Source organism: Onychomys torridus, chromosome X (assembly GCF_903995425.1).
Source record: "Onychomys torridus chromosome X, mOncTor1.1, whole genome shotgun sequence".
Taxonomy (NCBI): Eukaryota; Metazoa; Chordata; class Mammalia; order Rodentia; family Cricetidae; genus Onychomys; species Onychomys torridus.
Genome location: NC_050466.1, coordinates 3,236,931 through 3,251,778, shown reverse-complemented (window position 1 = coordinate 3,251,778; position 14,848 = coordinate 3,236,931). Strand labels below are relative to the sequence as shown.

Sequence of the window (14,848 nt, the reverse complement as noted above, 5' to 3'; positions counted from 1 at the left end):
CATTTGTGTAATATTTTATTTGACACCATAGTTAGCTTTAAAGGGAAATTAACGAGTAGCTAAGAGTGATTAATTAGAACACAATAATGATTTCGCATCAGATTTTAAGGCAAAGGATTATCACGGGTCTTACATTATTAAGTGGACCATGTTGTGGAGCAGGGGGGCAATAAGCCAGCAACACCATTTTAAACACAATAAAGTCCAGTTGGTGGCAGATTATTTTCTACAGTACAAAACTAATACAGAAAACACCTCGGAAATATCACAGTGTTTTGGATATTATAAGAGCGGTTAAAAACAGTAAGGTGCATCACTAAGTTTCGGAGTCAGTCTTGCTTCTGAAGAGATTTCATTACACCATGCAGTGGACTGTGAGTGAACCCCCTCTGTGAAGCTGAAACAAATTCCTTCCTGCTCTAGGAACAACAGGTAACAAAAGCTAACATCGGGTGAACATTTGTAAGTTGATCTTTCCAAATTATAGTTGGTCATTTCATCCGTGAGAACAGAAACATTTACAGCTTCATTTCCCTGCGCTACATTTAAGTACATTTTCATGAAAAATCAGTGTCATATATTACATTCTACTTATACTCACTGTGATTTTTTTTAAAAATATGTGTACACAGTAATAGACTTATAGAAAGTGATGTTTGGGTAGAATAATATGTAATATGCTGGAATACTTGATAATTTTGTTTTATTATAAAATATTATAGTATAACATTTTTTACTATAGTAAAATGATTAGCAAAATGTCCTGCACTAAGATTAGAACTGCTACTGACATATCTTTCAAACACCTCAAAGTACCCCTAAGGAAATATAATAATTAGCAAGAAGTCAAAGAACTTGATTTTGGCAAAAAGGCATTTTTACAAAGCCTCTCAATTGGTGTGCAAGTATTTCAAAATTCTTCTTATATACAATAGATAACTGGTATTGAATTTAATGTTAATAAAAATTAAAAGGATTTTAAAGAACTAATAACTGATTCCTATCATTTGGTTAATTTTTATACTTTTGTTTTACTTGTGGAAAAATACAGAAAAGAGCACAACTTTGTTAGTAATACTAATTTACTGAGTCATCACAATTCAATAGTACATTAAACTGTGGTTGCTTGTTTACCCTTAGGTCCAATTAGGAATAAGCTGTTAGACTATAATGATGAGTTACTATTTGGGGTATTGCCCCAAAAGATTAAGGAATTGCACTGGTTTGCTGCTTATGAAATGTACCATTAGGAAGATGAACTTTTTTTAACCCAATGATGATACAATCATATTTTTATAAATATGGCGAACTGTGCAAAATGAAAACCCTCTTGGTGAAGTATCTATTCACTCTAGTATGTGATGCTTGACCAGTCCCTAGTTATATATGGCTTTTCAACATGTTTCACGGATTCTACAAAATCCATCTTTAAAAGTCTGTTAGTTTGGTACCACTACATCCAAGAGATTAAAATTCAGTCCTGTCTTCCAAGAGCTCCCCAAGCAGTTTCAAGTTGGGATAGACTGGACTGTCCTTCACCAGATTCTGAGACCAAACTATTACACTTAGAATGTTCCACCCAATTCCTGGAACATCTATATAATACAAACGATACTGAATTTTCAAGAGCAAAAGGAGTCCACTGCTGCTACAATCTTCAGAAGACACCTCTAATATTAAAATACTAAAGTCCTAAAAGACAGAGACAAGACTGATTATTTGAATCAATCTGCTTATTTTACTATATCCACATATAAGTATTACTACATTCAACTTGAACCAAATTCAGTGACACAACTTATTTTACTGGTAATTGCCACTTACACACAGATATTAAAACATCGGGGGACTGTATCAGACATCCCACTAAAATGTGTTGTAATAAGATCATAAGATTGTTGTAATAAGATCAGTAGAGAAGTATAGAGTTTATGTCTTCTTTAAATGGATTGCTAAGTCACAACTACTTCATACATAATACAAGATTAAATATTGAGGAACACATCACACACAAAAAATATATGAAGAAAATTTCAGCAGAACTGCATTATTCTATATTTATGAATTGTTTAGACATGCACACAGGTGTTTCTCCCCATGCCAATTCTTTTCGAGAGCCTGTCATTTCTGAAAGCATAAGAAGAGGGAATGTATTAGGGCACTTCAGAAAGATCTAGGTCTTTATGTAAGACCCTCAAGTCATCAGCTAGTTCCATTTTAGTAAGTGGTTAGTCTGTAATGAAAGAGCTATGTTGCCTTTGAGGTGAATCTGAATACAAAGATAAGTCTGTTCATGTGCACCATACAATTCACCAGCCTTCCTTCCACCCCAATGCGGAACAAAAATACAGATTTGGTTTTCTGTTTAAATAACTTTTCCAAGTTAATTCAGAAGTGAATAACAGATACATCAAAAGGAAATGAAGATGCAGGAAACCCTGCAGATGAGAGACTTCATCATTTGGGAGGGGAACTGGATGGAAAGGACAAGGTTCAATATTTAAAGAGATGAAAACGAATATTCTTTTAAATCTGAACAGCATCACCCATGAGGTCCCAATTCATCAACACTCTCGATTTATAAAATAAGGGGAGTGTACCTCCAGTCAAAGACTTATGACCATGGGCAAAGTCAGTGTAGGAACTACTTTGGTTTTTATCTTTTATGACACTAAAAACATATGACCAGTCCTATTTATGGAGTGGAAGCCATATCATTCTGATTGCACAGGCACGCTTGTGGCAGCTTGTCCTGGCTGTACTTTTCATCGGACTACAGAATAGCCCCAATTCTGGCTGCTAGTGACCTTGAGGTCAGTCCGTCTATCGAAAGTGGAGTTAAGTCTCATTGGGCCCCATGCTCTTAGCTAAGAACAGATGTGGACAGAGATATGGAGGAAGTCTGCCTTCCCAGGAGAAAAGAGGTCATGTGTGTGATTAAACAGACACAGAAAAAAAAAAATCCATTATCAGAATGAGATATTTAGAGACAGATGATGACACATGCTGAATTGAAGGTGGTTTAGGATTAGAGAGACTCCAGACAGCAAAAAACAAAACAAAACAAAAGTTGGTAAGACTATACTCATTGTTAGTGCCATTAAATGCACATGTACAAACTACCTTCAGATGCTGAGCTTTGGTAAGTAACCCCCAAGCCCTGATCCTGCCTTCTCACTTGCTTTCCTAGCCACATTTATGCTAAGATCACATGACTTGGTAAATTTGAGGCTTAGTCATTCCAGCTATTAATTTGAGACATACTAAATACTTTAAGGAGGCCTCACAAGCAGCACAATTCTATTTCTATAGGTAACACACCTCTGAGGACCAAATTAATGTATGAATCAAAATCAGTGTTAAATTATCCTATTTCCCAGTTCATTTTTGCTATATAGTTATGGCCTGGCTGACCCTTTTCTCAAGTTATTGGCACCATAATCCTTTATTTTCAGTTAGCAAAATAAATATTTGTGTTAAAGAGAGCTTCTAAGCTACACCACCCATTCCTCTGTAGGAAATTCTTTCAAGTCAGACCTTCTGAGGTACAAACAGCACCGTCAGAATTGGTGGTAGAATATAAAATGTATACACTTGCATTTTACCCATCTAGTGTCCTGGACCTCAAGTACTGCATCGTCATATGACTTGTGTTTGTTTTGTTTAGTTTTTAAATGTTAACTGAGCATAATTTTCTGTGTACAAAGTAGGAACTTAAAATACAGAAGCCTTTTTTACATAATAAAGAACCCTACAAATAACTCCTATGACAAGTATATGAATTAGACAAGGCACCTAATTACATACAGTGCCCCAAGAAAACGGCAGAACAAGGCTTTGGGATTTCTAACACGGTTCTCTTGGCATTACTGTTTCCTTTTTATTGTGTCTTTTCTTTCATGTCGTTTTGTTCCTTATGGTGGGACTGGGGCCTAGGGCTGCATGCATGCTAGATAAATGTTCTACTACAGAGTGACCCTCAGCCTGTGTATACTTTCTTAGCATGCTTATAAGTCCCCAACTCGTATTTCTTGCATCAAAATTACTGAGATATACTCACTACAGAAACCAAAACAATTTGCATAACACTTTGATTAAAATCTCAAAGAAAGCTAAAGAAGTAAGTTGCCAGAAGAGATGGGAGTTTACTACAGATCAAGTAAACTGTTCTGTGTAATGAACTGTCATAATTGAATACCTTACCAACATGGTCAATTGCCTGGAAAAAATAGTGGGAAATATACACTGTCAAACTTCTGTTCTCTTCAAATATCAGGTTACAGGCTGAAAAGAAGTAAAGTGGCAATGAGATAGGGTAAATTAAATATAGACAGTTAGTGTGTAGAAGGAAAGGTATGTAACGGTTAATGCCACAACCTACGGTGCTTTACAAAATATATAGCTACCAAAGTGTAATATAGTCTCCTGCCTTATTATTAAGACTCTTTCTCTGTATCCTCAAACATCTCCACTCAGCATTCAGAACTGTGTCTGTCCTCAATAGAAAATAGTACTAAGCTTGAACAGTGTCTTAGTAAGATCTGGAGGGATGCTCAGTAGTTAAGAGCATGGGTCCCCCCTCTTTCTGGGAACCCACATTGGATTTCCATTCCAAGAATTCACATCAGGTGGCTCAGAGGAGTCCATAACAGCAGCTCCAGGTAGATATAACACCTCTGGCATCCACAGATACCAGCACTCTCATGCACATATCCACACACATACATGTAATTAAAGATAATAAAAATAATAAATCTTAAAAAATGACACAGTAGCCTTCAAGGGGGAGCATGCTTTAACATTGAGAATGTTACTACATATGAAACAGATAATGAAATAAATTACATGACTTACTTTCCTGCTGAAAATATGCGTCTCTCCTCCCTTTCTTGGGAAAATAAGATAGAAGAGGACCCTCCCAAACCAATGGTGCTTTTCTCTCAGGAAAGTGGAAAGTTTCAATGATAGGTTTAACAGCCCCAAAAAAGTGTATCCTTGTTTCATACTTACTGAAGTGGTACTTCAGAAAGACCACACTCAAACATGACCCTTTTTTTAGATATGATATACAAAATAGTGACCTTTTCAGAACGATCAGCACAAAGTCACTCTATTACATATTAAAAAGGTAGGTCTAGTTTTTCTAAGGCTCCTAGAAATCTAACAGATGCAGCAGATCTATGTGTTATTTCCTAGTCCTTTGGTTGTTCAGTCTGTACAATGAATGATGGAAGAAGTGGGCAGATTTTTAAAAGGAGGTCCCTTGGAGGGAAGGGGTCATTTGTGTACTGTGGTGCTTGCATGTTTCTTAGCTGGAATACTGAACACATGAACTTCAAAGGAGAAAGCAGACTTTGAATCCTTTTTTTGCTCCCGCATAGCTCTAAGTGTTTAGGGAGATCACCTAACACACACTGAGTGGCTGCTCAGACACAAGAAAAGCATGTTTTCCTTTAATAAGAAAGGCCTAATTCTGCTACTTATTATCTTTAGCCCGTGGGGCCCCTGCCAAATGCATTTTAAAGAGATGCTGAGACAGCTGTCACTGGTCCTTTCAAAAGGAGAACGTTCTGTGCACAGAATCTTCCTTAAGGCTTTCGAAAAGGTGCTTGCCCTCCTCAAGAAAGAACTGGAATCTAATTAAGTTTTACTCCAAACAGTATTTTCACAGATGAGCAATTAAAGCCAGTTTTATATGTTGAAATCTGAGGGTGTAAAGTGGGACTATAAGCCAACAAGGTACATGTTTTGCAAAAATCATTTTGTCCCAGCTTGTGTTGATGATTGTAAACGTACAGAGTCATAAAATATAAAATGACAGTTCTTTTCTTTGGTAAGATTCTTTGAGAATCTTATGAATACAAGAGGTCCTCTTTTCCAAAATAGGATCACACATACAACATTCATACAAACCCATACAAATCCACTGGTTCATACAGCTCCACAAACCAGCACACACACAAATCCATTGGTTTATATAGCTCCACAAGCTAGCACACACACAAATGTTTCTAGGCAGCAAAGTATTACCTAACTCCTCCCAAAGTCTATCTACAGTTCAACTAGTGCTTCAGTTTATACAGTAATAAATGTAGCATATACACATATATACCTATAATATATATAGACATATCCAGATATCTAATGGCTACTGAAATAATGACATCTCATACAGCACAACTGTTTCCTTACCATGATGTCTGAACTTCAGTGGTTAAATCCCAGGCCTGTGATCAGCAAGCCACTATGGACTTGAAGAATTTTTATAACTTGTGTTCACAGCAGAAGAAAACCTAATATGATAACTAGAATCAGCTGGTATGACAGCCAAGCTCTAGCATGTCCTGTGTTTTGCAAGGTAAGGTGACCAGCCAGGGAGTTCATTCTATTTTTAACCTAATAGGATAAAATGGAGCAACATTCTTTCTATAACGACTTCTACCTTCCTCATTCCATGGCTTTCACAGTATTCTAAGAAATACAGAAATGACTTACCTTTGTGGTAGTTACCCTGATTTTTGAGATGAATGATTATCACAGAGAGCATATTTTACAGTCTAATAGCTTCACAGAGATTATAAAGATAAAGGCATTTGAAGAATTACTAACATATACAATATACAGGTCACACTTCAAGTTGAGACAAACACATGATAAAAACACTTATTTGCTAGATATGAATTTTCCTGTCTTCCTTTTTGTTTGTGATGCTGGGCATGGAACTAGGACCTTGTGCATGCAAAACAAGGCACACACCTAACCTACTAAGCTTAGGTTGTCACTAAAACGACACTCCTTCCTACCCTGAATCTTACTATTCTGAGCTCTAGAAAAGAAAACAAAACTAGAGAAAGAGATATTCTAAGGCCTAAGGAAGCTTCAAATTTCACTGTTTAAAGTAAGTTATGATATGTTTTTTAAGTGCCCAAGATAGTGATTTAAATAAAAAAAAAACCCACATACATATGCAAATATCTCCACTCAGAAAAATGGCCTAGGACAATCAAGGGTTCCTTTTCATGTCCTTCATCCTGACACTCGATCCCTGCTAACAGTTTTTAACAGGGCAAAATTATTTGATATATCTTAGATTATTTAGATCGTCTTCACTTCTGAATCGAGGGGTGGAGCTGCACAGATGGTCCAATTTGCTCTCCAGTTGGAAAGTGCTGGCATTCTGTCCCCATCATCTCCAATTCATTTTGCCTTTGGTGTCACACACTGAAAAACATTATTTTTCTTTCACTTTTCTGTCTGATCTTGGGTTTTAACATCTCTCCCCTGGAACGTTAAATCTGTGGTTTTGAGGTGAGTTGTGGCATCTTTGGCAGGCTCTCTCTCTAGTCTGGTATCACACTTTCCTCATAAGGTTGACCTCATCCCTCTGGCAGCAATGTGAAGGCTCATGGTTGTGATACCATTGGATGTGGATTACGAGGACAACTGCCTAGAGGAGGCTCAGGAAATCTCAGGGGGCTTCTGCCAGGCTGCAACGGGAGATGGAACCTTTTAAACAAAGACACTGAAGAGAGGGAATTCAGCCTGATTGGGCTGTAGCAAATCAATGAGAAAGCAAACAGTGCCAGAGAAGCCTTCATACAAGCTATATATGCTTTCAAGGACCCGTGAACCGGCTTTGAATTCTTCAGTGAATAAGAACTGAGCAAACCTAAAAGAAGAAGAAAACATGAACAGTTTTAATGTAAGTGTGTCAATACAATCAGCCACAGGATGGCTCTTCTTCTCTTGTGAAGTTAAAGTTTAAGTATCATTTTCTTTTCAAAATTATGTAATTAATTTGAGAAAACTTCATTCTCTGGAGAAAAAAAAAAGACATAGGTTATATAAGTGTTATGTTTTTCAATGGATTTTGTTGGCAAACAAATCCAACTATTTTTAGAAGTTGCAAATCAAAGCACATTGGCATTTTCTGAAATTCTATTCCTCCACCATCCAATAATTAAAAGTGAAAAAGCCACATAAATCATACTACTTTTATTTATCTTGGACCAAACTTATATATCACTGTTCCTTTAAAAATCGAAATACATCGTGTTTCTGGAAGCACATTGTTTCTGAAGTAGGTTTCGTTCATGTGTGACAGAGAGCAGAGGCTGAAATAAATGTGCAGGATTTAACACAATCTGCTTTGGCAACAAAGGACTAAGATGAACGGGAGCATGCAAGCAACTTTGATGATGATGATGACGTCAAATAGTAAATTCAACTATGAGGCATTATTGTCAAGACAATCTGCCTTCAAAACAAGTCACTCATCTCTAAAATTTTGGTGAAAAACATTTTCTTTGACCTTCATTTTCTTATTAAGATTAACTATAACATTGTATCGTCATTTCCAGTCTTGAAATGATCTTATTTCTTTTTCATCAGCAAAACTAATCAGCAATTCTGACACTGGTGAGGCCTGAGAGTTGGTACTGTCATAAATTTAGATTACTGCATCCACACAGGGGTCCTATAAAGAGTAATTACTTATTTGATTTTTGTAGGGCCCTTGGAATTATTGCAGGCAGCTTAAAATAAATAAGGAGGAAATAAATTGCAATTCCATTTGTTATGATTTTCTATCAACTGTTTTCTTAAATATACAACCATTTAAATAAGATTTTGTACTTCTAAACAGCAGAAAATAAGGTATTTTAAAGAATAAACTCAATACGTATAATTATGTGATAAATAGAAATTGTGAGATGACTTTGGAGGAGCCTTCATCTTTCGAGTATTGTGGCTTATTTGGCAGTCTGGATACCTCAGAATTGTCCTCAAATGTATAAAATGTAACATGTACAATTCTAAAAGATCTCAACTATAGAAAAGCACACTTAATGCACTTGCTCTTTTCTTTTATCTTTCTTCGATGCTAAGGATTAAAGCCAGAACCTTGGGCATGCTCCATCATTGAGCTTGCCCAGTACCACACAGGTGGAAAGAAAGAAAGAGAGAAAGAGAGGAAGAGAGAAAGAAAGAAAGAAAGAAAGAAAGAAAGAAAGAAAGAAAGAAAGAAAGAAAGAAAGAAAGAAAGAAAGAAAGAGGAAGGAAGGAAGGAAGGAAGGAAGGAAGGAAGGAAGAAAGAAAGAAAGAAAGAAAGAAAGAAAGAAAGAAAGAAAGAAAGAAAGAAAGAAAGAGGAAGGAAGGAAGGAAGGAAGGAAGGAAGAAAGAAAGAAAGAAAGAAAGAAAGAAAGAAAGAAAGAAAGAAAGAAAAAGAAAGAAAGAGGGAGGGAGGAAGGAAGAAAGGAAGGAAGAAAGGAAGGAAGACCAATCCAAACTTATGGTATAGTAACATGCATTCTTCATCAGTACAGTAAATAGCACTATCCAGTAGTGGCTTAATATGTACTAACATTTTTAAGTACTGGGGGATATAAAATATATTTTACACTATCTACAACAAAAGTAGTTGAATATGAGAATATTCCTTCTACCTTCTGACTCTTTTGACTGCTATGGGTCCCTACTCCTCCTACTGGGTCACCTTGTCCAGCCTTAATACAAGGGGAGGTACCTAATCTTACTGCAACTTGATATGGCATGTTTGGTTGATACCCATGGGAGGCCTGCCCTTTTCTGAACAGAAACAGAGGAGGAGTGGATGGGGTGGGGCTGAAGAGAGATGGGGGAAGGGACTGAGAGGAGAGGAGGGAGCAGAAACTGTGGTCAGGATGTAAAAAATAGTAATAATAAAAACCATTTAAAATAATTTAAAAATAATAAAAATGCACATTGCTCATTTCTGAAAAATGTTATCAATAGTAAATTGAAACCATTGTTTCAAAAATGTACTCAATGTTCCCCAAGTCAAATTAACCAATTAATTTTCTCAACAATTTTCAGTTGAAATAGAAGCCTGAATGGTAATTATAGAACTAAAAAGAATTGGCAGTATTGGCCACAGTACATATAAAAACCTAATGGTTCTGTAAAAAAAAACAAAACAAAAACAAAACCTGAGATAAGAAAAAGTTATCATTTATAAATTACTATTAATTGATAATGAGAGGCTATTTATTTAGACATTTTAAGCTCCAGATGATAACACAGAAGATGCAAGAGTGGGAGCTACCTGGGGAAAGAGAAGTAGCTGCCAATGCAGAGTGGGCACAAGGGAAGACAGAACAGGGGACAGTGAATTAGAAAAAAGTATAATGACACATGTGAGTGAAGATGTCATAATGAAACCAATTACTCCATATGCCAACTTTAAAGTAATATAAAAGTTACAATAGAAAAGGAACAGTGGGAAATTAAGGCAGAAACTAATGAAGTAGGAAGCAAAAGAGAAAAATAAACTAATAAAACCAAGAACCTTTTCCTTGGGAGGACAAACAAGACAAGAAAAAAGTGTTAATGTGTCTTGACAATAATTAAAAGCACTAGGAAGACCATCAAATATATGGGGAAATCACAAACATCACAGGAATGCAGTACTGGAGCACTATGTCAAATTTTTCAACAACTGAAAAACCCTTCTCATCATGAATGACCATCAGAAAGCCAACTAAAGTGACCTACATGTTCTGTTGAGCCATGGGTGAGTTTGTGGTCCACTAACAAACAAATCTGCATTTTCCAATTTTCTACCTTCAAGTGAGAAATTTAAATTTCATGAAGAACTCTGGAACTCAAAATGTTATAACTACAGCTCTGAACACTCAGATTGGCATGCCAGAAAACAGAGAGGGTCACCCAATCTTTTCAAATAGATGTTTTAGGGCCTCTGGCAAAAGTTGTCCAATAAATGAAACAAACACATTATCCTAGATTATGCCCTACTGACTTCCTTTTGATTCATCTGAGTTAGATTTCAGTGAGACAAGTTTGAAAGCTAAGCAAGCATAAAAGCAGTGTTTGTTATGGGGATACATTGTTGTAGGGAACTCATGCAATAGAAAACCAGAAAGAGTATGACTGCCTAGAACAAAGGAGCCTATAGTCATAATTACTTGTGTATAATGTGTGTGTACATAAGAAAATCCAATGGAATCTAATAGAAAACTGGCAGAACAATAATGGAATCAGTAAGTTCTATGATGATACTAATTATGAAAACTTCATGCTTACAAGGTTCAATGAAGATTTACATGAAAAATAGAAACTGATGATAAACTGTACTAATATATATGCTTTTAAAAAATTTAATAAGTACCAATAAGAAATAGCCTAAAATATGATTCCTTGAGAAAAATTCATTTGTAATAAACTTGGAAATAAACAAAACAAAAAAGTAATGCTAAGAAGAATTACAAAGACATACTTCATAAAAATCAAGAATTAACTAAGTGACATTTTTGAACTTAAATAAATGGAAAGGTATACCTTGATCTTGAATGGAAAAATCTATGTATTTTAAAGACATGAAACATTCTCATGGAAATAACCTATAATTCAGTAAAATTCCAACTAAATTGCAGAACAAAAGGAGTGAGAGCAGTGAAGGAAAATTAGAAGTAAACAATAAAATATAGGGATAGCAAAATGGCCCAAGAAAGTCCCCAAACAAAGTCATTTAGGTCTAACTCTTCAATTTGTGATAAACATTAACTTGAAATCACAGTGCTATGCTAATTTTTTTCAGTGACCAAAGGTAGACAACAATCTAGTGCTAATGAAAAATAGTTTCTAGATGAATAAAACTTTTTCATGTTAAAATAAAATCACAAAAATGCAAGTGTCAATATTAGTTACTTTTTTGTTACCCAAGATAATTTTGTTGTCTAAGATAATTTTATAAATAATACAAAATCCTAAAAGGAAAACTGGTGACTTTCACAAGAACAACACAATACTTTCGCATGACAACAATTTAGGAACAAGAGGGGAAATATGGAAAAGAAAGGGGCTGGAGAGATGAGTCATCAGTTAAGAGTACTGGCTGCTCTTCCAGAGGATGACAGTTTGATTCTCAGCACCCACAGAGCACTTCTCAACTGTCTATCATTCCACTACTAGGAAACCTGGTTTGTTTTTCTGGTTTCCACAGGCATCAGGATTACACATGATGCACAGATGCAGATATAGGCAAAACATTCACGCAAATAAAATAAAAAATTTATTTTAAAAAGAAATAGCAATAAAGAAAAATATTTATAGTATATTTTAAGGAAGAGTTGCAATCTTTAATATAACCACCACAATAGGAAAAATGGGGGAGGGTAGGAAGGAAAAGGATAAAGTTAGGTTCATTTTAGATTTAAGAAACACTTATAAACCTGAAGATTTCAATTCTAAAATTTTAAGTCAGGGATAGATTACTCAATGATAGACTGCTTGCATACCTAGCATGCATGAATGAAATTCTGGGATATACAGTAATTTAAAAATACTTCCTACATAAATGCTTCTACTACTATAGTGTACGTATATTGTATATTTTGATTGCATTGGATGTATATATTAGATATGATATTTGAGGCAATTTTGCCTATATTAGTAAATATATTAACACATATCAAGTTTCTATTAGTTAGAAGTTGATGGAATTAATTATGATACAACTTCATTGAATAATTATTTAACTTCTTAAAACAATGAAATAAGCCCAGCAGTGGTGGCGCACACCTTTAATCCCAGCACTTGGGAGGCAGAGGCAGGTGGATCTCTGTGAGTTCAAGGCCAGCCTGGGCTACAGAGTGAGTTCCAGGACAGCCAGGGCTACACAAAGAAACCCTGTCTTGAAAAACCAAAATAAATAAAAACAAACAAAAAAAAACCCCAATGAAATAAATCTATTCAAACTAAAATTATTCATTCAAAATTGTAGGTCAAAACAGTACACATATAATATATATTATATATATTACATATATATGTATATATATATTATATATATAATAGGAGCCTATTGAAAGTAAAGTGAGAGCTGAAGTATGATTTAATGGTAAAGTGTGTCTTTAGCACATATGAAAGTGTGTCTTTAGCACATGTGAAGCTCTGGGTTTAATTCCTAGAACCAAAATGTGGATAGACACACATACACATATGTATGTATAAATATATATGTATAAATATAAATACACACATATGTGTATATATACATATGCACAGATAAAACTTAGGAATGATAAAGCTCAAATTTATAGTAATAACAACAGTTAACTCTTACATTGAAGTTACTATATTCCAAGCATTATTTAAAATGGTTTTCTTGTATTTATTTGCAAGTTCTTTTTTTATAATAAAGTTCATAAAATTTAAAAAATAAAATAATTTTCATGTGTTAACTTATTTAAACCAGCAAATACCCCTGAGAAGTGGGCGGTTTCACATAGCCAATATGATTCTGGGTATATCCCTTTAAAAGGAATTCTCACAACCATGAGGGACAGTTCAGATACAAGGGAATCAAATCATAGGTGGGGGGAGCAGTGTGAGAAGCCGACTAGTTTAGAAGTGCCACACAGAAAACCAAGACCTCTTCTGACAACTTACAAAGACAGCTTCCAAGCGCCCTCATAGTCTTCTTGGCATAGTGTATACAGTTAATCGGTATGGAGTTATTTCTATTCAAAATAGTGTTTTCTGTTCTATATCTTGTTTCCATATTCATCAGGGTTTCAGGGAATAAACTACAGAGATTAATTTAGCATTATCAAATTATATTATATATATATATATATCCTTTAGCTCCGAAATTCCATTTCCAGGAATTTACTTGCTAACAACAGTTGTATCCACTATAGGAGCAAGAGCAGAAACAAGAGACAGAGCAACTATTAACAGAAATTCTTTCCCCTCAGTTGCAAGGTCTAGAGGTTCACAGTGAAAGAGATTAGTAATCCAAGATGACTCTGTCTCCTGCACAGTCAGTCTACTTTCCTCCTAGACAGAAGGCAGGAAAGGATAATCTATTCATCTGTGTGTCAAAGGTAGCATCATTTTTAATGAAAATATTGGAAACAGCTGGAGTAAAATGGTCTTATTTTAGTAAGAATATTTAACAAAAATGATAGAAGAAGCCCTTCATGTATTGCTAGAGCATGGTCAGCAAATAACAACGCATTACCATTTGTGTAAGGACAAACTTTGATACATACTCCCATACGCCTGATTTTACAGAGAACATTCTTGGGGAGACAAACAAAACAGTACCCTCCAGGGAAGTCAATTAAATGGCTGGGGGCCGGGTCGCTATGCTCCTTTTTTACACATTTGAAACCAGGTGGCTATATTACCTACTTAGAAAATAAATTAGACTAAGATTTCAAAAACTAGGACTCAGGATGTAGCTCAATGGGTAGAGTACTTGCCTAGCACACAAAAAGCTCTGGTTTTAATCCCTGGCACCACATAAAATGGTGTGGCTGTCTACACCTGTAATTCTAGGACTTGGAAGATGTAAGTAGGAGGAATCAGAAACTCAAGGTCATTGATCACTATATGGTGACATGAAGGCCAGCCTAAGATATGAGACTTTGTCTCAATGGAGGGAAAAAGGGATTTCTAAGAATATGCACATGAAAACAGCTGACCTTTGGGCACGGTAGATGTACTTGGAGTTCCCTGTAAGGCGGTACAGCAGGAGGAAAACATAGGCACTGCCGGCTACACCGTGGCAAATTCCTGGCCCCTTCTTCAGCAGGCCTTTCTGCCATGTTAGCTCCCCACACCGGATACATGTGTCCAGGTACTGTGGTTTCTTGGAAACGAGATAAGCTTTGGCAAACAGATAAGCAATTCCTGTAAAAACATCAAAGACAGTAAGAGGTGACTTTCAGGGCTTAATAATATACAGCTTCTCATGAATCACTACATATTCTAGTACAGTGTGTCTAAGATGTGGCCTGAGCTACTACATTTCCTTTTTGTTTTCTTTTGTTTTTTACATTCCTAG

The 14,848-nt window shown here is 35.6% G+C and overlaps 1 protein-coding gene across 1 annotated transcript in view; it reads right to left on the bottom strand.

The window, feature by feature from the left end:
- Positions 1 to 14,848, bottom strand: part of Lancl3 (LanC like 3) — a 107,303-nt gene continuing 92,455 nt past the window's right edge. The window contains exons 4-5 of the mRNA XM_036174906.1: positions 14,487 to 14,694; positions 1 to 7,669 (exon numbers count right to left, since the gene is read on the bottom strand). Of these exons, the coding sequence (XP_036030799.1) occupies positions 7,510 to 7,669; positions 14,487 to 14,694 (368 nt within the window). The 3' untranslated portion in view covers positions 1 to 7,509. The remainder of the gene's footprint in view (positions 7,670 to 14,486; positions 14,695 to 14,848) is intronic.